The 22884-nt window shown below is 43.1% G+C and overlaps 2 protein-coding genes across 2 annotated transcripts; one reads left to right on the top strand and one right to left on the bottom strand.

Moving 5' to 3' along the window:
* Window positions 1-378: 378 nt before the first annotated feature.
* PHYSODRAFT_330640 (hypothetical protein) lies at window positions 379-8509 on the top strand (the record flags this gene model as incomplete). The annotated part of the gene is made up of 11 exons (XM_009527337.1): window positions 379-627; window positions 1389-1643; window positions 2536-2790; window positions 3552-3806; window positions 4568-4823; window positions 5518-5528; window positions 5625-5880; window positions 6575-6585; window positions 6682-6937; window positions 7257-7480; window positions 8348-8509. 11 exons carry the CDS (start codon window positions 379-381, stop codon window positions 8507-8509), a joined length of 2190 nt encoding a protein of 729 aa, XP_009525632.1.
* Window positions 8510-9259: 750 nt separating this feature from the next.
* On the bottom strand, window positions 9260-21282 carry PHYSODRAFT_330639 (hypothetical protein; the record flags this gene model as incomplete). Its single annotated transcript, XM_009527336.1, has 24 exons — window positions 9260-9541; window positions 9638-9648; window positions 10343-10598; window positions 10695-10705; window positions 11441-11696; window positions 11793-11803; window positions 12539-12794; window positions 12891-12901; window positions 13151-13406; window positions 13503-13513; window positions 14208-14463; window positions 14560-14570; window positions 15265-15520; window positions 15617-15627; window positions 16322-16577; window positions 16674-16684; window positions 17369-17593; window positions 17780-18035; window positions 18132-18142; window positions 18837-19092; window positions 19189-19199; window positions 19935-20190; window positions 20287-20297; window positions 21033-21282. 24 exons carry the CDS (start codon window positions 21280-21282, stop codon window positions 9260-9262), a joined length of 3438 nt encoding a protein of 1145 aa, XP_009525631.1.
* Window positions 21283-22884: the final 1602 nt, after the last annotated feature.

Genomic DNA, 22884 nt, shown 5'->3' with positions numbered 1-22884 from the left:
ACTGTTGAAATATGCTTGGCTCGGTAAATGTATTTTCATCTCAACGATTTACCAGAATTACTTTCAGTATTTAGGGATAATCTGTTAAGGTTTTTGAAGTGCTTTCGGCTAGTGGGCTATATACCAGCGCCGCTTTGTAGCGATGGGACAGCCAATACGCAAAAAGTACCATTTGATTTTCGGCCAATGCCATGTCTCTCATGGGACGTACGTTCGTCACAAGTCACACACTTCTTCAACATGACCGCTTGTGATGGTGCGCTAGCGCGTTGGCCGGTATGCATGTGCCTTGCATACTTCGATAAAAAGAAAATACACTCAAATTCTCGATCAGATTTACGTTCATTTCAGAATTTTCCTCGATCGTGCAAGGCGGTCATGCAGCGCTCAAGCGACGCCACAGCAGCAGACCAAGCCAGGTCGGCGAAAAGGAGCCTGACCTTCCCGTCTGTCTCCATCGGGAAGTACATCTTCTCCAGCGAGAAGCTGCGCCACGTCAACATGCGCTCCTGCAACGATCGAAGCGGAGACCGGGTTGTGGCCTACATCTGCGACCAGTATTGTGCAGAAGTGCACTGGTCGAAAGTGACAGGCACAAAGCGCTACAAGATGACCGAGCAAGTCCAGGTGATTTTTGGCCAGTTTAGTAAAATATTTTAATTATCATAAAATATTAACAAAACTTTTGAAACTGATTTATTTGTATCATAAGTGCCCCACAATTATAATTGTATAGTACTTTATAGTATGACACTACAAATAATCTTTCAAAATAAGTATACAAAGTACTGGTGTCACGAGTCCATAAGCTGTAACATCTAGAGGATTCGATATGCAACGTCGAAGAACTTGATGCATTTGATTTGATCGGTTTTTACCTCACTATCCAGTTATTGTAGGCTACTGTAAGCGTATTAATGCGCAGATCTATCTATCGTCTTCTTATGACCTTTAAGATACCACATGACGAGCAATTGAAAACTGAGTGCGATTCGTATTATGATAAGAACAAATGCACTGTTGAAATATGCTTGGCTCGGTAAATGTATTTTCATCTCAACGATTTACCAGAATTACTTTCAGTATTTAGGGATAATCTGTTAAGGTTTTTGAAGTGCTTTCGGCTAGTGGGCTATATACCAGCGCCGCTTTGTAGCGATGGGACAGCCAATACGCAAAAAGTACCATTTGATTTTCGGCCAATGCCATGTCTCTCACGGGACGTACGTTCGTCACAAGTCACACACTTCTTCAACATGACCGCTTGTGATGGTGCGCTAGCGCGTTGGCCGGTATGCATGTGCCTTGCATACTTCGATAAAAAGAAAATACACTCAAATTCTCGATCAGATTTACGTTCATTTCAGAATTTTCCTCGATCGTGCAAGGCGGTCATGCAGCGCTCAAGCGACGCCACAGCAGCAGACCAAGCCAGGTCGGCGAAAAGGAGCCTGACCTTCCCGTCTGTCTCCATCGGGAAGTACATCTTCTCCAGCGAGAAGCTGCGCCACGTCAACATGCGCTCCTGCAACGATCGAAGCGGAGACCGGGTTGTGGCCTACATCTGCGACCAGTATTGTGCAGAAGTGCACTGGTCGAAAGTGACAGGCACAAAGCGCTACAAGATGACCGAGCAAGTCCAGGTGATTTTTGGCCAGTTTAGTAAAATATTTTAATTATCATAAAATATTAACAAAACTTTTGAAACTGATTTATTTGTATCATAAGTGCCCCACAATTATAATTGTATAGTACTTTATAGTATGACACTACAAATAATCTTTCAAAATAAGTATACAAAGTACTGGTGTCACGAGTCCATAAGCTGTAACATCTAGAGGATTCGATATGCAACGTCGAAGAACTTGATGCATTTGATTTGATCGGTTTTTACCTCACTATCCAGTTATTGTAGGCTACTGTAAGCGTATTAATGCGCAGATCTATCTATCGTCTTCTTATGACCTTTAAGATACCACATGACGAGCAATTGAAAACTGAGTGCAATTCGTATTATGATAAGAACAAATGCACTGTTGAAATATGCTTGGCTCGGTAAATGTATTTTCATCTCAACGATTTACCAGAATTACTTTCAGTATTTAGGGATAATCTGTTAAGGTTTTTGAAGTGCTTTCGGCTAGTGGGCTATATACCAGCGCCGCTTTGTAGCGATGGGACAGCCAATACGCAAAAAGTACCATTTGATTTTCGGCCAATGCCATGTCTCTCACGGGACGTACGTTCGTCACAAGTCACACACTTCTTCAACATGACCGCTTGTGATGGTGCGCTAGCGCGTTGGCCGGTATGCATGTGCCTTGCATACTTCGATAAAAAGAAAATACACTCAAATTCTCGATCAGATTTACGTTCATTTCAGAATTCACACACTTCTTCAACATGACCGCTTGTGATGGTGCGCTAGCGCGTTGGCCGGTATGCATGTGCCTTGCATACTTCGATAAAAAGAAAATACACTCAAATTCTCGATCAGATTTACGTTCATTTCAGAATTTTCCTCGATCGTGCAAGGCGATCATGCAGCGCTCAAGCGACGCCACAGCAGCAGACCAAGCCAGGTCGGCGAAAAGGAGCCTGACCTTCCCGTCTGTCTCCATCGGGAAGTACATCTTCTCCAGCGAGAAGCTGCGCCACGTCAACATGCGCTCCTGCAACGATCGAAGCGGAGACCGGGTTGTGGCCTACATCTGCGACCAGTATTGTGCAGAAGTGCACTGGTCGAAAGTGACAGGCACAAAGCGCTACAAGATGACCGAGCAAGTCCAGGTGATTTTTGGCCAGTTTAGTAAAATATTTTAATTATCATAAAATATTAACAAAACTTTTGAAACTGATTTATTTGTATCATAAGTGCCCCACAATTATAATTGTATAGTACTTTATAGTATGACACTACAAATAATCTTTCAAAATAAGTATACAAAGTACTGGTGTCACGAGTCCATAAGCTGTAACATCTAGAGGATTCGATATGCAACGTCGAAGAACTTGATGCATTTGATTTGATCGGTTTTTACCTCACTATCCAGTTATTGTAGGCTACTGTAAGCGTATTAATGCGCAGATCTATCTATCGTCTTCTTATGACCTTTAAGATACCACATGACGAGCAATTGAAAACTGAGTGCGATTCGTATTATGATAAGAACAAATGCACTGTTGAAATATGCTTGGCTCGGTAAATGTATTTTCATCTCAACGATTTACCAGAATTACTTTCAGTATTTAGGGATAATCTGTTAAGGTTTTTGAAGTGCTTTCGGCTAGTGGGCTATATACCAGCGCCGCTTTGTAGCGATGGGACAGCCAATACGCAAAAAGTACCATTTGATTTTCGGCCAATGCCATGTCTCTCACGGGACGTACGTTCGTCACAAGTCACACACTTCTCCAACATGACCGCTTGTGATGGTGCGCTAGCGCGTTGGCCGGTATGCATGTGCCTTGCATACTTCGATAAAAAGAAAATACACTCAAATTCTCGATCAGATTTACGTTCATTTCAGAATTTTCCTCGATCGTGCAAGGCGGTCATGCAGCGCTCAAGCGACGCCACAGCAGCAGACCAAGCCAGGTCGGCGAAAAGGAGCCTGACCTTCCCGTCTGTCTCCATCGGGAAGTACATCTTCTCCAGCGAGAAGCTGCGCCACGTCAACATGCGCTCCTGCAACGATCGAAGCGGAGACCGGGTTGTGGCCTACATCTGCGACCAGTATTGTGCAGAAGTGCACTGGTCGAAAGTGACAGGCACAAAGCGCTACAAGATGACCGAGCAAGTCCAGGTGATTTTTGGCCAGTTAAGTAAAATATTTTAATTATCATAAAATATTAACAAAACTTTTGAAACTGATTTATTTGTATCATAAGTGCCCCACAATTATAATTGTATAGTACTTTATAGTATGACACTACAAATAATCTTTCAAAATAAGTATACAAAGTACTGGTGTCACGAGTCCATAAGCTGTAACATCTAGAGGATTCGATATGCAACGTCGAAGAACTTGATGCATTTGATTTGATCGGTTTTTACCTCACTATCCAGTTATTGTAGGCTACTGTAAGCGTATTAATGCGCAGATCTATCTATCGTCTTCTTATGACCTTTAAGATACCACATGACGAGCAATTGAAAACTGAGTGCGATTCGTATTATGATAAGAACAAATGCACTGTTGAAATATGCTTGGCTCGGTAAATGTATTTTCATCTCAACGATTTACCAGAATTACTTTCAGTATTTAGGGATAATCTGTTAAGGTTTTTGAAGTGCTTTCGGCTAGTGGGCTATATACCAGCGCCGCTTTGTAGCGATGGGACAGCCAATACGCAAAAAGTACCATTTGATTTTCGGCCAATGCCATGTCTCTCACGGGACGTACGTTCGTCACAAGTCACACACTTCTTCAACATGACCGCTTGTGATGGTGCGCTAGCGCGTTGGCCGGTATGCATGTGCCTTGCATACTTCGATAAAAAGAAAATACACTCAAATTCTCGATCAGATTTACGTTCATTTCAGAATTTTCCTCGATCGTGCAAGGCGGTCATGCAGCACTCAAGCGACGCCACAGCAGCAGACCAAGCCAGGTCGGCGAAAAGGAGCCTGACCTTCCCGTCTGTCTCCATCGGGAAGTACATCTTCTCCAGCGAGAAGCTGCGCCACATCAACATGCGCTCCTGCAACGATCGAAGCGGAAACCGGGTTGTGGCCTACATCTGCGACCAGTATTGTGCAGAAGTGCACTGGTCGAAAGTGACAGGCACAAAGCGCTACAAGATGACCGAGCAAGTCCAAGGTAATTTTTGGAGCGCTACAAGATGACCGAGCAAGTCCAGGTGATTTTTGGCCAGTTTAGTAAAATATTTTAATTATCATAAAATATTAACAAAACTTTTGAAACTGATTTATTTGTATCATAAGTGCCCCACAATTATAATTGTATAGTACTTTATAGTATGACACTACAAATAATCTTTCAAAATAAGTATACAAAGTACTGGTGTCACGAGTCCATAAGCTGTAACATCTAGAGGATTCGATATGCAACGTCGAAGAACTTGATGCATTTGATTTGATCGGTTTTTACCTCACTATCCAGTTATTGTAGGCTACTGTAAGCGTATTAATGCGCAGATCTATCTATCGTCTTCTTATGACCTTTAAGATACCACATGACGAGCAATTGAAAACTGAGTGCGATTCGTATTATGATAAGAACAAATGCACTGTTGAAATATGCTTGGCTCGGTAAATGTATTTTCATCTCAACGATTTACCAGAATTACTTTCAGTATTTAGGGATAATCTGTTAAGGTTTTTGAAGTGCTTTCGGCTAGTGAGCTATATACCAGCGCCGCTTTGTAGCGATGGGACAGCCAATACGCAAAAAGTACCATTTGATTTTCGGCCAATGCCATGTCTCTCACGGGACGTACGTTCGTCACAAGTCACACACTTCTTCAACATGACCGCTTGTGATGGTGCGCTAGCGCGTTGGCCGGTATGCATGTGCCTTGCATACTTCGATAAAAAGAAAATACACTCAAATTCTCGATCAGATTTACGTTCATTTCAGAATTTTCCTCGATCGTGCAAGGCGGTCATGCAGCGCTCAAGCGACGCCACAGCAGCAGACCAAGCCAGGTCGGCGAAAAGGAGCCTGACCTTCCCGTCTGTCTCCATCGGGAAGTACATCTTCTCCAGCGAGAAGCTGCGCCACATCAACATGCGCTCCTGCAACGATCGAAGCGGAGACCGGGTTGTGGCCTACATCTGCGACCAGTATTGTGCAGAAGTGCACTGGTCGAAAGTGACAGGCACAAAGCGCTACAAGATGACCGAGCAAGTCCAAGGTAATTTTTGGAGCGCTACAAGATGACCGAGCAAGTCCAGGTGATTTTTGGCCAGTTTAGTAAAATATTTTAATTATCATAAAATATTAACAAAACTTTTGAAACTGATTTATTTGTATCATAAGTGCCCCACAATTATAATTGTATAGTACTTTATAGTATGACACTACAAATAATCTTTCAAAATAAGTATACAAAGTACTGGTGTCACGAGTCCATAAGCTGTAACATCTAGAGGATTCGATATGCAACGTCGAAGAACTTGATGCATTTGATTTGATCGGTTTTTACCTCACTATCCAGTTATTGTAGGCTACTGTAAGCGTATTAATGCGCAGATCTATCTATCGTCTTCTTATGACCTTTAAGATACCACATGACGAGCAATTGAAAACTGAGTGCGATTCGTATTATGATAAGAACAAATGCACTGTTGAAATATGCTTGGCTCGGTAAATGTATTTTCATCTCAACGATTTACCAGAATTACTTTCAGTATTTAGGGATAATCTGTTAAGGTTTTTGAAGTGCTTTCGGCTAGTGGGCTATATACCAGCGCCGCTTTGTAGCGATGGGACAGCCAATACGCAAAAAGTACCATTTGATTTTCGGCCAATGCCATGTCTCTCACGGGACGTACGTTCGTCACAAGTCACACACTTCTTCAACATGACCGCTTGTGATGGTGCGCTAGCGCGTTGGCCGGTATGCATGTGCCTTGCATACTTCGATAAAAAGAAAATACACTCAAATTCTCGATCAGATTTACGTTCATTTCAGAATTTTCCTCGATCGTGCAAGGCGATCATGCAGCGCTCAAGCGACGCCACAGCAGCAGACCAAGCCAGGTCGGCGAAAAGGAGCCTGACCTTCCCGTCTGTCTCCATCGGGAAGTACATCTTCTCCAGCGAGAAGCTGCGCCACGTCAACATGCGCTCCTGCAACGATCGAAGCGGAGACCGGGTTGTGGCCTACATCTGCGACCAGTATTGTGCAGAAGTGCACTGGTCGAAAGTGACAGGCACAAAGCGCTACAAGATGACCGAGCAAGTCCAAGGTAATTTTTGGAGCGCTACAAGATGACCGAGCAAGTCCAAGGTAATTTTTGGAGCGCTACAAGATGACCGAGCAAGTCCAGGTGATTTTTGGCCAGTTTAGTAAAATATTTTAATTATCATAAAATATTAACAAAACTTTTGAAACTGATTTATTTGTATCATAAGTGCCCCACAATTATAATTGTATAGTACTTTATAGTATGACACTACAAATAATCTTTCAAAATAAGTATACAAAGTACTGGTGTCACGAGTCCATAAGCTGGAATTTTCCTCGATCGTGCAAGGCGGTCATGCAGCGCTCAAGCGACGCCACAGCAGCAGACCAAGCCAGGTCGGCGAAAAGGAGCCTGACCTTCCCGTCTGTCTCCATCGGGAAGTACATCTTCTCCAGCGAGAAGCTGCGCCACATCAACATGCGCTCCTGCAACGATCGAAGCGGAGACCGGGTTGTGGCCTACATCTGCGACCAGTATTGTGCAGAAGTGCACTGGTCGAAAGTGACAGGCACAAAGCGCTACAAGATGACCGAGCAAGTCCAGGTGATTTTTGGCCAGTTTAGTAAAATATTTTAATTATCATAAAATATTAACAAAACTTTTGAAACTGATTTATTTGTATCATAAGTGCCCCACAATTATAATTGTATAGTACTTTATAGTATGACACTACAAATAATCTTTCAAAATAAGTATACAAAGTACTGGTGTCACGAGTCCATAAGCTGTAACATCTAGAGGATTCGATATGCAACGTCGAAGAACTTGATGCATTTGATTTGATCGGTTTTTACCTCACTATCCAGTTATTGTAGGCTACTGTAAGCGTATTAATGCGCAGATCTATCTATCGTCTTCTTATGACCTTTAAGATACCACATGACGAGCAATTGAAAACTGAGTGCGATTCGTATTATGATAAGAACAAATGCACTGTTGAAATATGCTTGGCTCGGTAAATGTATTTTCATCTCAACGATTTACCAGAATTACTTTCAGTATTTAGGGATAATCTGTTAAGGTTTTTGAAGTGCTTTCGGCTAGTGGGCTATATACCAGCGCCGCTTTGTAGCGATGGGACAGCCAATACGCAAAAAGTACCATTTGATTTTCGGCCAATGCCATGTCTCTCATGGGACGTACGTTCGTCACAAGTCACACACTTCTTCAACATGACCGCTTGTGATGGTGCGCTAGCGCGTTGGCCGGTATGCATGTGCCTTGCATACTTCGATAAAAAGAAAATACACTCAAATTCTCGATCAGATTTACGTTCATTTCAGAAAATTACCTTGGACTTGCTCGGTCATCTTGTAGCGCTTTGTGCCTGTCACTTTCGACCAGTGCACTTCTGCACAATACTGGTCGCAGATGTAGGCCACAACCCGGTCTCCGCTTCGATCGTTGCAGGAGCGCATGTTGACGTGGCGCAGCTTCTCGCTGGAGAAGATGTACTTCCCGATGGAGACAGACGGGAAGGTCAGGCTCCTTTTCGCCGACCTGGCTTGGTCTGCTGCTGTGGCGTCGCTTGAGCGCTGCATGACCGCCTTGCACGATCGAGGAAAATTCTGAAATGAACGTAAATCTGATCGAGAATTTGAGTGTATTTTCTTTTTATCGAAGTATGCAAGGCACATGCATACCGGCCAACGCGCTAGCGCACCATCACAAGCGGTCATGTTGAAGAAGTGTGTGACTTGTGACGAACGTACGTCCCATGAGAGACATGGCATTGGCCGAAAATCAAATGGTACTTTTTGCGTATTGGCTGTCCCATCGCTACAAAGCGGCGCTGGTATATAGCCCACTAGCCGAAAGCACTTCAAAAACCTTAACAGATTATCCCTAAATACTGAAAGTAATTCTGGTAAATCGTTGAGATGAAAATACATTTACCGAGCCAAGCATATTTCAACAGTACATTTGTTCTTATCATAATACGAATCGCACTCAGTTTTCAATTGCTCGTCATGTGGTATCTTAAAGGTCATAAGAAGACGATAGATAGATCTGCGCATTAATACGCTTACAGTAGCCTACAATAACTGGATAGTGAGGTAAAAACCGATCAAATCAAATGCATCAAGTTCTTCGACGTTGCATATCGAATCCTCTAGATGTTACAGCTTATGGACTCGTGACACCAGTACTTTGTATACTTATTTTGAAAGATTATTTGTAGTGTCATACTATAAAGTACTATACAATTATAATTGTGGGGCACTTATGATACAAATAAATCAGTTTCAAAAGTTTTGTTAATATTTTATGATAATTAAAATATTTTACTAAACTGGCCAAAAATCACCTGGACTTGCTCGGTCATCTTGTAGCGCTCCAAAAATTACCTTGGACTTGCTCGGTCATCTTGTAGCGCTTTGTGCCTGTCACTTTCGACCAGTGCACTTCTGCACAATACTGGTCGCAGATGTAGGCCACAACCCGGTCTCCGCTTCGATCGTTGCAGGAGCGCATGTTGATGTGGCGCAGCTTCTCGCTGGAGAAGATGTACTTCCCGATGGAGACAGACGGGAAGGTCAGGCTCCTTTTCGCCGACCTGGCTTGGTCTGCTGCTGTGGCGTCGCTTGAGCGCTGCATGATCGCCTTGCACGATCGAGGAAAATTCTGAAATGAACGTAAATCTGATCGAGAATTTGAGTGTATTTTCTTTTTATCGAAGTATGCAAGGCACATGCATACCGGCCAACGCGCTAGCGCACCATCACAAGCGGTCATGTTGAAGAAGTGTGTGACTTGTGACGAACGTACGTCCCATGAGAGACATGGCATTGGCCGAAAATCAAATGGTACTTTTTGCGTATTGGCTGTCCCATCGCTACAAAGCGGCGCTGGTATATAGCCCACTAGCCGAAAGCACTTCAAAAACCTTAACAGATTATCCCTAAATACTGAAAGTAATTCTGGTAAATCGTTGAGATGAAAATACATTTACCGAGCCAAGCATATTTCAACAGTACATTTGTTCTTATCATAATACGAATCGCACTCAGTTTTCAATTGCTCGTCATGTGGTATCTTAAAGGTCATAAGAAGACGATAGATAGATCTGCGCATTAATACGCTTACAGTAGCCTACAATAACTGGATAGTGAGGTAAAAACCGATCAAATCAAATGCATCAAGTTCTTCGACGTTGCATATCGAATCCTCTAGATGTTACAGCTTATGGACTCGTGACACCAGTACTTTGTATACTTATTTTGAAAGATTATTTGTAGTGTCATACTATAAAGTACTATACAATTATAATTGTGGGGCACTTATGATACAAATAAATCAGTTTCAAAAGTTTTGTTAATATTTTATGATAATTAAAATATTTTACTAAACTGGCCAAAAATCACCTGGACTTGCTCGGTCATCTTGTAGCGCTCCAAAAATTACCTTGGACTTGCTCGGTCATCTTGTAGCGCTTTGTGCCTGTCACTTTCGACCAGTGCACTTCTGCACAATACTGGTCGCAGATGTAGGCCACAACCCGGTCTCCGCTTCGATCGTTGCAGGAGCGCATGTTGACGTGGCGCAGCTTCTCGCTGGAGAAGATGTACTTCCCGATGGAGACAGACGGGAAGGTCAGGCTCCTTTTCGCCGACCTGGCTTGGTCTGCTGCTGTGGCGTCGCTTGAGCGCTGCATGATCGCCTTGCACGATCGAGGAAAATTCTGAAATGAACGTAAATCTGATCGAGAATTTGAGTGTATTTTCTTTTTATCGAAGTATGCAAGGCACATGCATACCGGCCAACGCGCTAGCGCACCATCACAAGCGGTCATGTTGAAGAAGTGTGTGACTTGTGACGAACGTACGTCCCTTGAGAGACATGGCATTGGCCGAAAATCAAATGGTACTTTTTGCGTATTGGCTGTCCCATCGCTACAAAGCGGCGCTGGTATATAGCCCACTAGCCGAAAGCACTTCAAAAACCTTAACAGATTATCCCTAAATACTGAAAGTAATTCTGGTAAATCGTTGAGATGAAAATACATTTACCGAGCCAAGCATATTTCAACAGTGCATTTGTTCTTATCATAATACGAATCGCACTCAGTTTTCAATTGCTCGTCATGTGGTATCTTAAAGGTCATAAGAAGACGATAGATAGATCTGCGCATTAATACGCTTACAGTAGCCTACAATAACTGGATAGTGAGGTAAAAACCGATCAAATCAAATGCATCAAGTTCTTCGACGTTGCATATCGAATCCTCTAGATGTTACAGCTTATGGACTCGTGACACCAGTACTTTGTATACTTATTTTGAAAGATTATTTGTAGTGTCATACTATAAAGTACTATACAATTATAATTGTGGGGCACTTATGATACAAATAAATCAGTTTCAAAAGTTTTGTTAATATTTTATGATAATTAAAATATTTTACTAAACTGGCCAAAAATCACCTGGACTTGCTCGGTCATCTTGTAGCGCTCCAAAAATTACCTTGGACTTGCTCGGTCATCTTGTAGCGCTCCAAAAATTACCTTGGACTTGCTCGGTCATCTTGTAGCGCTTTGTGCCTGTCACTTTCGACCAGTGCACTTCTGCACAATACTGGTCGCAGATGTAGGCCACAACCCGGTCTCCGCTTCGATCGTTGCAGGAGCGCATGTTGACGTGGCGCAGCTTCTCGCTGGAGAAGATGTACTTCCCGATGGAGACAGACGGGAAGGTCAGGCTCCTTTTCGCCGACCTGGCTTGGTCTGCTGCTGTGGCGTCGCTTGAGCGCTGCATGATCGCCTTGCACGATCGAGGAAAATTCTGAAATGAACGTAAATCTGATCGAGAATTTGAGTGTATTTTCTTTTTATCGAAGTATGCAAGGCACATGCATACCGGCCAACGCGCTAGCGCACCATCACAAGCGGTCATGTTGAAGAAGTGTGTGACTTGTGACGAACGTACGTCCCTTGAGAGACATGGCATTGGCCGAAAATCAAATGGTACTTTTTGCGTATTGGCTGTCCCATCGCTACAAAGCGGCGCTGGTATATAGCCCACTAGCCGAAAGCACTTCAAAAACCTTAACAGATTATCCCTAAATACTGAAAGTAATTCTGGTAAATCGTTGAGATGAAAATACATTTACCGAGCCAAGCATATTTCAACAGTGCATTTGTTCTTATCATAATACGAATCGCACTCAGTTTTCAATTGCTCGTCATGTGGTATCTTAAAGGTCATAAGAAGACGATAGATAGATCTGCGCATTAATACGCTTACAGTAGCCTACAATAACTGGATAGTGAGGTAAAAACCGATCAAATCAAATGCATCAAGTTCTTCGACGTTGCATATCGAATCCTCTAGATGTTACAGCTTATGGACTCGTGACACCAGTACTTTGTATACTTATTTTGAAAGATTATTTGTAGTGTCATACTATAAAGTACTATACAATTATAATTGTGGGGCACTTATGATACAAATAAATCAGTTTCAAAAGTTTTGTTAATATTTTATGATAATTAAAATATTTTACTAAACTGGCCAAAAATCACCTGGACTTGCTCGGTCATCTTGTAGCGCTCCAAAAATTACCTTGGACTTGCTCGGTCATCTTGTTGCGCTCCAAAAATTACCTTGGACTTGCTCGGTCATCTTGTAGCGCTTTGTGCCTGTCACTTTCGACCAGTGCACTTCTGCACAATACTGGTCGCAGATGTAGGCCACAACCCGGTCTCCGCTTCGATCGTTGCAGGAGCGCATGTTGACGTGGCGCAGCTTCTCGCTGGAGAAGATGTACTTCCCGATGGAGACAGACGGGAAGGTCAGGCTCCTTTTCGCCGACCTGGCTTGGTCTGCTGCTGTGGCGTCGCTTGAGCGCTGCATGACCGCCTTGCACGATCGAGGAAAATTCTGAAATGAACGTAAATCTGATCGAGAATTTGAGTGTATTTTCTTTTTATCGAAGTATGCAAGGCACATGCATACCGGCCAACGCGCTAGCGCACCATCACAAGCGGTCATGTTGAAGAAGTGTGTGACTTGTGACGAACGTACGTCCCTTGAGAGACATGGCATTGGCCGAAAATCAAATGGTACTTTTTGCGTATTGGCTGTCCCATCGCTACAAAGCGGCGCTGGTATATAGCCCACTAGCCTTAATATTTTATGATAATTAAAATATTTTACTAAACTGGCCAAAAATCACCTGGACTTGCTCGGTCATCTTGTAGCGCTCCAAAAATTACCTTGGACTTGCTCGGTCATCTTGTAGCGCTTTGTGCCTGTCACTTTCGACCAGTGCACTTCTGCACAATACTGGTCGCAGATGTAGGCCACAACCCGGTCTCCGCTTCGATCGTTGCAGGAGCGCATGTTGACGTGGCGCAGCTTCTCGCTGGAGAAGATGTACTTCCCGATGGAGACAGACGGGAAGGTCAGGCTCCTTTTCGCCGACCTGGCTTGGTCTGCTGCTGTGGCGTCGCTTGAGCGCTGCATGACCGCCTTGCACGATCGAGGAAAATTCTGAAATGAACGTAAATCTGATCGAGAATTTGAGTGTATTTTCTTTTTATCGAAGTATGCAAGGCACATGCATACCGGCCAACGCGCTAGCGCACCATCACAAGCGGTCATGTTGGAGAAGTGTGTGACTTGTGACGAACGTACGTCCCGTGAGAGACATGGCATTGGCCGAAAATCAAATGGTACTTTTTGCGTATTGGCTGTCCCATCGCTACAAAGCGGCGCTGGTATATAGCCCACTAGCCGAAAGCACTTCAAAAACCTTAACAGATTATCCCTAAATACTGAAAGTAATTCTGGTAAATCGTTGAGATGAAAATACATTTACCGAGCCAAGCATATTTCAACAGTGCATTTGTTCTTATCATAATACGAATCGCACTCAGTTTTCAATTGCTCGTCATGTGGTATCTTAAAGGTCATAAGAAGACGATAGATAGATCTGCGCATTAATACGCTTACAGTAGCCTACAATAACTGGATAGTGAGGTAAAAACCGATCAAATCAAATGCATCAAGTTCTTCGACGTTGCATATCGAATCCTCTAGATGTTACAGCTTATGGACTCGTGACACCAGTACTTTGTATACTTATTTTGAAAGATTATTTGTAGTGTCATACTATAAAGTACTATACAATTATAATTGTGGGGCACTTATGATACAAATAAATCAGTTTCAAAAGTTTTGTTAATATTTTATGATAATTAAAATATTTTACTAAACTGGCCAAAAATCACCTGGACTTGCTCGGTCATCTTGTAGCGCTCCAAAAATTACCTTGGACTTGCTCGGTCATCTTGTAGCGCTTTGTGCCTGTCACTTTCGACCAGTGCACTTCTGCACAATACTGGTCGCAGATGTAGGCCACAACCCGGTCTCCGCTTCGATCGTTGCAGGAGCGCATGTTGACGTGGCGCAGCTTCTCGCTGGAGAAGATGTACTTCCCGATGGAGACAGACGGGAAGGTCAGGCTCCTTTTCGCCGACCTGGCTTGGTCTGCTGCTGTGGCGTCGCTTGAGCGCTGCATGACCGCCTTGCACGATCGAGGAAAATTCTGAAATGAACGTAAATCTGATCGAGAATTTGAGTGTATTTTCTTTTTATCGAAGTATGCAAGGCACATGCATACCGGCCAACGCGCTAGCGCACCATCACAAGCGGTCATGTTGAAGAAGTGTGTGACTTGTGACGAACGTACGTCCCTTGAGAGACATGGCATTGGCCGAAAATCAAATGGTACTTTTTGCGTATTGGCTGTCCCATCGCTACAAAGCGGCGCTGGTATATAGCCCACTAGCCGAAAGCACTTCAAAAACCTTAACAGATTATCCCTAAATACTGAAAGTAATTCTGGTAAATCGTTGAGATGAAAATACATTTACCGAGCCAAGCATATTTCAACAGTGCATTTGTTCTTATCATAATACGAATCGCACTCAGTTTTCAATTGCTCGTCATGTGGTATCTTAAAGGTCATAAGAAGACGATAGATAGATCTGCGCATTAATACGCTTACAGTAGCCTACAATAACTGGATAGTGAGGTAAAAACCGATCAAATCAAATGCATCAAGTTCTTCGACGTTGCATATCGAATCCTCTAGATGTTACAGCTTATGGACTCGTGACACCAGTACTTTGTATACTTATTTTGAAAGATTATTTGTAGTGTCATACTATAAAGTACTATACAATTATAATTGTGGGGTACTTATGATACAAATAAATCAGTTTCAAAAGTTTTGTTAATATTTTATGATAATTAAAATATTTTACTAAACTGGCCAAAAATCACCTGGACTTGCTCGGTCATCTTGTAGCGCTCCAAAAATTACCTTGGACTTGCTCGGTCATCTTGTAGCGCTTTGTGCCTGTCACTTTCGACCAGTGCACTTCTGCACAATACTGGTCGCAGATGTAGGCCACAACCCGGTCTCCGCTTCGATCGTTGCAGGAGCGCATGTTGACGTGGCGCAGCTTCTCGCTGGAGAAGATGTACTTCCCGATGGAGACAGACGGGAAGGTCAGGCTCCTTTTCGCCGACCTGGCTTGGTCTGCTGCTGTGGCGTCGCTTGAGTGCTGCATGACCGCCTTGCACGATCGAGGAAAATTCTGAAATGAACGTAAATCTGATCGAGAATTTGAGTGTATTTTCTTTTTATCGAAGTATGCAAGGCACATGCATACCGGCCAACGCGCTAGCGCACCATCACAAGCGGTCATGTTGAAGAAGTGTGTGACTTGTGACGAACGTACGTCCCGTGAGAGACATGGCATTGGCCGAAAATCAAATGGTACTTTTTGCGTATTGGCTGTCCCATCGCTACAAAGCGGCGCTGGTATATAGCCCACTAGCCGAAAGCACTTCAAAAACCTTAACAGATTATCCCTAAATACTGAAAGTAATTCTGGTAAATCGTTGAGATGAAAATACATTTACCGAGCCAAGCATATTTCAACAGTGCATTTGTTCTTATCATAATACGAATCGCACTCAGTTTTCAATTGCTCGTCATGTGGTATCTTAAAGGTCATAAGAAGACGATAGATAGATCTGCGCATTAATACGCTTACAGTAGCCTACAATAACTGGATAGTGAGGTAAAAACCGATCAAATCAAATGCATCAAGTTCTTCGACGTTGCATATCGAATCCTCTAGATGTTACAGCTTATGGACTCGTGACACCAGTACTTTGTATACTTATTTTGAAAGATTATTTGTAGTGTCATACTATAAAGTACTATACAATTATAATTGTGGGGCACTTATGATACAAATAAATCAGTTTCAAAAGTTTTGTTAATATTTTATGATAATTAAAATATTTTACTAAACTGGCCAAAAATCACCTGGACTTGCTCGGTCATCTTGTAGCGCTCCAAAAATTACCTTGGACTTGCTCGGTCATCTTGTAGCGCTTTGTGCCTGTCACTTTCGACCAGTGCACTTCTGCACAATACTGGTCGCAGATGTAGGCCACAACCCGGTCTCCGCTTCGATCGTTGCAGGAGCGCATGTTGACGTGGCGCAGCTTCTCGCTGGAGAAGATGTACTTCCGGATGGAGACAGACGGGAAGGTCAGGCTCCTTTTCGCCGACCTGGCTTGGTCTGCTGCTGTGGCGTCCCTTGAGCGCTGCATGACCGCCTTGCACGATCGAGGAAAATTCTGAAATGAACGTAAATCTGATCGAGAATTTGAGTGTATTTTCTTTTTATCGAAGTATGCAAGGCACATGCATACCGGCCAACGCGCTAGCGCACCATCACAAGCGGTCATGTTGAAGAAGTGTGTGACTTGTGACGAACGTACGTCCCGTGAGAGACATGGCATTGGCCGAAAATCAAATGGTACTTTTTGCGTATTGGCTGTCCCATCGCTACAAAGCGGCGCTGGTATATAGCCCACTAGCCGAAAGCACTTCAAAAACCTTAACAGATTATCCCTAAATACTGAAAGTAATTCTGGTAAATCGTTGAGATGAAAATACATTTACCGAGCCAAGCATATTTCAACAGTGCATTTGTTCTTATCATAATACGAATCGCACTCAGTTTTCAATTGCTCGTCATGTGGTATCTTAAAGGTCATAAGAAGACGATAGATAGATCTGCGCATTAATACGCCTACAATAACTGGATAGTGAGGTAAAAACCGATCAAATCAAATGCATCAAGTTCTTCGACGTTGCATATCGAATCCTCTAGATGTTACAGCTTATGGACTCGTGACACCAGTACTTTGTATACTTATTTTGAAAGATTATTTGTAGTGTCATACTATAAAGTACTATACAATTATAATTGTGGGGCACTTATGATACAAATAAATCAGTTTCAAAAGTTTTGTTAATATTTTATGATAATTAAAATATTTTACTAAACTGGCCAAAAATCACCTGGACTTGCTCGGTCATCTTGTAGCGCTCCAAAAATTACCTTGGACTTGCTCGGTCATCTTGTAGCGCTTTGTGCCTGTCACTTTCGACCAGTGCACTTCTGCACAATACTGGTCGCAGATGTAGGCCACAACCCGGTCTCCGCTTCGATCGTTGCAGGAGCGCATGTTGACGTGGCGCAGCTTCTCGCTGGAGAAGATGTACTTCCCGATGGAGACAGACGGGAAGGTCAGGCTCCTTTTCGCCGACCTGGCTTGGTCTGCTGCTGTGGCGTCGCTTGAGCGCTGCATGATCGCCTTGCACTATACAATTATAATTGTGGGGCACTTATGATACAAATAAATCAGTTTCAAAAGTTTTGTTAATATTTTATGATAATTAAAATATTTTACTAAACTGGCCAAAAATCACCTGGACTTGCTCGGTCATCTTGTAGCGCTCCAAAAATTACCTTGGACTTGCTCGGTCATCTTGTAGCGCTTTGTGCCTGTCACTTTCGACCAGTGCACTTCTGCACAATACTGGTCGCAGATGTAGGCCACAACCCGGTCTCCGCTTCGATCGTTGCAGGAGCGCATGTTGACGTGGCGCAGCTTCTCGCTGGAGAAGATGTACTTCCCGATGGAGACAGACGGGAAGGTCAGGCTCCTTTTCGCCGACCTGGCTTGGTCTGCTGCTGTGGCGTCGCTTGAGCGCTGCATGACCGCCTTGCACGATCGAGGAAAATTCTGAAATGAACGTAAATCTGATCGAGAATTTGAGTGTATTTTCTTTTTATCGAAGTATGCAAGGCACATGCATACCGGCCAACGCGCTAGCGCACCATCACAAGCGGTCATGTTGAAGAAGTGTGTGACTTGTGACGAACGTACGTCCCGTGAGAGACATGGCATTGGCCGAAAATCAAATGGTACTTTTTGCGTATTGGCTGTCCCATCGCTACAAAGCGGCGCTGGTATATAGCCCACTAGCCGAAAGCACTTCAAAAACCTTAACAGATTATCCCTAAATACTGAAAGTAATTCTGGTAAATCGTTGAGATGAAAATACATTTACCGAGCCAAGCATATTTCAACAGTGCATTTGTTCTTATCATAATACGAATCGCACTCAGTTTTCAATTGCTCGTCGTGTGGTATCTTAAAGGTCATAAGAAGACGATAGATAGATCTGCGCATTAATACGCTTACAGTAGCCTACAATAACTGGATAGTGAGGTAAAAACCGATCAAATCAAATGCATCAAGTTCTTCGACGTTGCATATCGAATCCTCTAGATGTTACAGCTTATGGACTCGTGACACCAGTACTTTGTATACTTATTTTGAAAGATTATTTGTAGTGTCATACTATAAAGTACTATACAATTATAATTGTGGGGCACTTATGATACAAATAAATCAGTTTCAAAAGTTTTGTTAATATTTTATGATAATTAAAATATTTTACTAAACTGGCCAAAAATCACCTGGACTTGCTCGGTCATCTTGTAGCGCTCCAAAAATTACCTTGGACTTGCTCGGTCATCTTGTAGCGCTTTGTGCCTGTCACTTTCGACCAGTGCACTTCTGCACAATACTGGTCGCAGATGTAGGCCACAACCCGGTCTCCGCTTCGATCGTTGCAGGAGCGCATGTTGACGTGGCGCAGCTTCTCGCTGGAGAAGATGTACTTCCCGATGGAGACAGACGGGAAGGTCAGGCTCCTTTTCGCCGACCTGGCTTGGTCTGCTGCTGTGGCGTCGCTTGAGCGCTGCATGACCGCCTTGCACGATCGAGGAAAATTCTGAAATGAACGTAAATCTGATCGAGAATTTGAGTGTATTTTCTTTTTATCGAAGTATGCAAGGCACATGCATACCGGCCAACGCGCTAGCGCACCATCACAAGCGGTCATGTTGAAGAAGTGTGTGACTTGTGACGAACGTACGTCCCGTGAGAGACATGGCATTGGCCGAAAATCAAATGGTACTTTTTGCGTATTGGCTGTCCCATCGCTACAAAGCGGCGCTGGTATATAGCCCACTAGCCGAAAGCACTTCAAAAACCTTAACAGATTATCCCTAAATACTGAAAGTAATACTGGTAAATCGTTGAGATGAAAATACATTTACCGAGCCAAGCATATTTCAACAGTGCATTTGTTCTTATCATAATACGAATCGCACTCAGTTTTCAATTGCTCGTCATGTGGTATCTTAAAGGTCATAAGAAGACGATAGATAGATCTGCGCATTAATACGCTTACAGTAGCCTACAATAACTGGATAGTGAGGTAAAAACCGATCAAATCAAATGCATCAAGTTCTTCGACGTTGCATATCGAATCCTCTAGATGTTACAGCTTATGGACTCGTGACACCAGTACTTTGTATACTTATTTTGAAAGATTATTTGTAGTGTCATACTATAAAGTACTATACAATTATAATTGTGGGGCACTTATGATACAAATAAATCAGTTTCAAAAGTTTTGTTAATATTTTATGATAATTAAAATATTTTACTAAACTGGCCAAAAATCACCTGGACTTGCTCGGTCATCTTGTAGCGCTCCAAAAATTACCTTGGACTTGCTCGGTCATCTTGTAGCGCTCCAAAAATTACCTTGGACTTGCTCGGTCATCTTGTAGCGCTTTGTGCCTGTCACTTTCGACCAGTGCACTTCTGCACAATACTGGTCGCAGATGTAGGCCACAACCCGGTTTCCGCTTCGATCGTTGCAGGAGCGCATGTTGACGTGGCGCAGCTTCTCGCTGGAGAAGATGTACTTCCCGATGGAGACAGACGGGAAGGTCAGGCTCCTTTTCGCCGACCTGGCTTGGTCTGCTGCTGTGGCGTCGCTTGAGCGCTGCATGACCGCCTTGCACGATCGAGGAAAATTCTGAAATGAACGTAAATCTGATCGAGAATTTGAGTGTATTTTCTTTTTATCGAAGTATGCAAGGCACATGCATACCGGCCAACGCGCTAGCGCACCATCACAAGCGGTCATGTTGAAGAAGTGTGTGACTTGTGACGAACGTACGTCCCGTGAGAGACATGGCATTGGCCGAAAATCAAATGGTACTTTTTGCGTATTGGCTGTCCCATCGCTACAAAGCGGCGCTGGTATATAGCCCACTAGCCGAAAGCACTTCAAAAACCTTAACAGATTATCCCTAAATACTGAAAGTAATTCTGGTAAATCGTTGAGATGAAAATACATTTACCGAGCCAAGCATATTTCAACAGTGCATTTGTTCTTATCATAATACGAATCGCACTCAGTTTTCAATTGCTCGTCATGTGGTATCTTAAAGGTCATAAGAAGACGATAGATAGATCTGCGCATTAATACGCTTACAGTAGCCTACAATAACTGGATAGTGAGGTAAAAACCGATCAAATCAAATGCATCAAGTTCTTCGACGTTGCATATCGAATCCTCTAGATGTTACAGCTTATGGACTCGTGACACCAGTACTTTGTATACTTATTTTGAAAGATTATTTGTAGTGTCATACTATAAAGTACTATACAATTATAATTGTGGGGCACTTATGATACAAATAAATCAGTTTCAAAAGTTTTGTTAATATTTTATGATAATTAAAATATTTTACTAAACTGGCCAAAAATCACCTGGACTTGCTCGGTCATCTTGTAGCGCTCCAAAAATTACCTTGGACTTGCTCGGTCATCTTGTTGCGCTCCAAAAATTACCTTGGACTTGCTCGGTCATCTTGTAGCGCTTTGTGCCTGTCACTTTCGACCAGTGCACTTCTGCACAATACTGGTCGCAGATGTAGGCCACAACCCGGTCTCCGCTTCGATCGTTGCAGGAGCGCATGTTGACGTGGCGCAGCTTCTCGCTGGAGAAGATGTACTTCCCGATGGAGACAGACGGGAAGGTCAGGCTCCTTTTCGCCGACCTGGCTTGGTCTGCTGCTGTGGCGTCGCTTGAGCGCTGCATGACCGCCTTGCACGATCGAGGAAAATTCTGAAATGAACGTAAATCTGATCGAGAATTTGAGTGTATTTTCTTTTTATCGAAGTATGCAAGGCACATGCATACCGGCCAACGCGCTAGCGCACCATCACAAGCGGTCATGTTGAAGAAGTGTGTGACTTGTGACGAACGTACGTCCCGTGAGAGACATGGCATTGGCCGAAAATCAAATGGTACTTTTTGCGTATTGGCTGTCCCATCGCTACAAAGCGGCGCTGGTATATAGCCCACTAGCCGAAAGCACTTCAAAAACCTTAACAGATTATCCCTAAATACTGAAAGTAATTCTGGTAAATCGTTGAGATGAAAATACATTTACCGAGCCAAGCATATTTCAACAGTGCATTTGTTCTTATCATAATACGAATCGCACTCAGTTTTCAATTGCTCGTCATGTGGTATCTTAAAGGTCATAAGAAGACGATAGATAGATCTGCGCATTAATACGCTTACAGTAGCCTACAATAACTGGATAGTGAGGTAAAAACCGATCAAATCAAATGCATCAAGTTCTTCGACGTTGCATATCGAATCCTCTAGATGTTACAGCTTATGGACTCGTGACACCAGTACTTTGTATACTTATTTTGAAAGATTATTTGTAGTGTCATACTATAAAGTACTATACAATTATAATTGGAAAAAAACTACCGCATACCACTATTGTATCTCTTACATAGTAAAGGTCCAATATCTCAAGTACCTCTCTTTTGGCAATAGGCTCATGGTGAGCCCATTTGCAAAAAAAAATGGAGAGCATTGTATGCTATACAAATGTAAGACGGTTCGCGATAGGGTTAAAACTGCACTCATCTTAACGTTAAAACGCCCCGATTTTTCCTAAAACTGCGGTTTTCGTGTTAAGACTTTGCACAATACTGCATTCTGATTGGACAAAACGTAAATTTAATTCAAAACCATCCGAAGAACGCTTCAAAGCCGCTGTTTTTTGTTAAGCATTTATTTTATGAAGTACGGTATATAGTACAGTATATAGCCCACTAAAGCATTGCATAAAAATAAAACAGATTCTTCCAAAACACTGAAAGTAGTTTTGGAAAATCGTTGAGATGAAAATACATTTACGGAAACAAAAAAACAAATTCCAACCGTGTACTTTTTTTCTTATATCATACGAATCGCACTCCGGTCCTATTAGGGGGGGTCAGAATTGACAAATGGTGCAAAAAATATCACCACTTGAGAGCCCCCAAAAATGTCCAAACCATTTCCAAAATATCACCCCGGTCAGATATGAAATGACCGGTCATTTTTTAGAATGTAGCTTATCTACTTCATGTGCACATGCAAGGCTGCAGCTTGCTGCGCGTGCCTGGCAGCTCGTGCAGCAAGCTGCAGCCGATGAGCCCCCTGCCCTGCGATAGGAGCGCTGCGTAGAGGACGCACGTAGGAACATTAGCGCCGCTAACCGGTCTGCCATGCGCTTGCCTGAAGGCGCAGCACACCGCGGACGACACGAGGGTGGCATGCTCAGAGGCGGAGCCAGCCTTAAAAAAAATGGGGGGCATAGATTTTTTTTTGTAAAATCCACAACCTACATTTCGA

Source organism: Phytophthora sojae, assembly GCF_000149755.1.
Source record: "Phytophthora sojae unplaced genomic scaffold PHYSOscaffold_4, whole genome shotgun sequence".
In the NCBI taxonomy this organism is placed as follows: domain Eukaryota; phylum Oomycota; class Peronosporomycetes; order Peronosporales; family Peronosporaceae; genus Phytophthora; species Phytophthora sojae.
The sequence above is the reverse complement of the archived record's forward strand: the minus strand, read 5'-3'. Positions and strand labels throughout refer to the sequence as shown.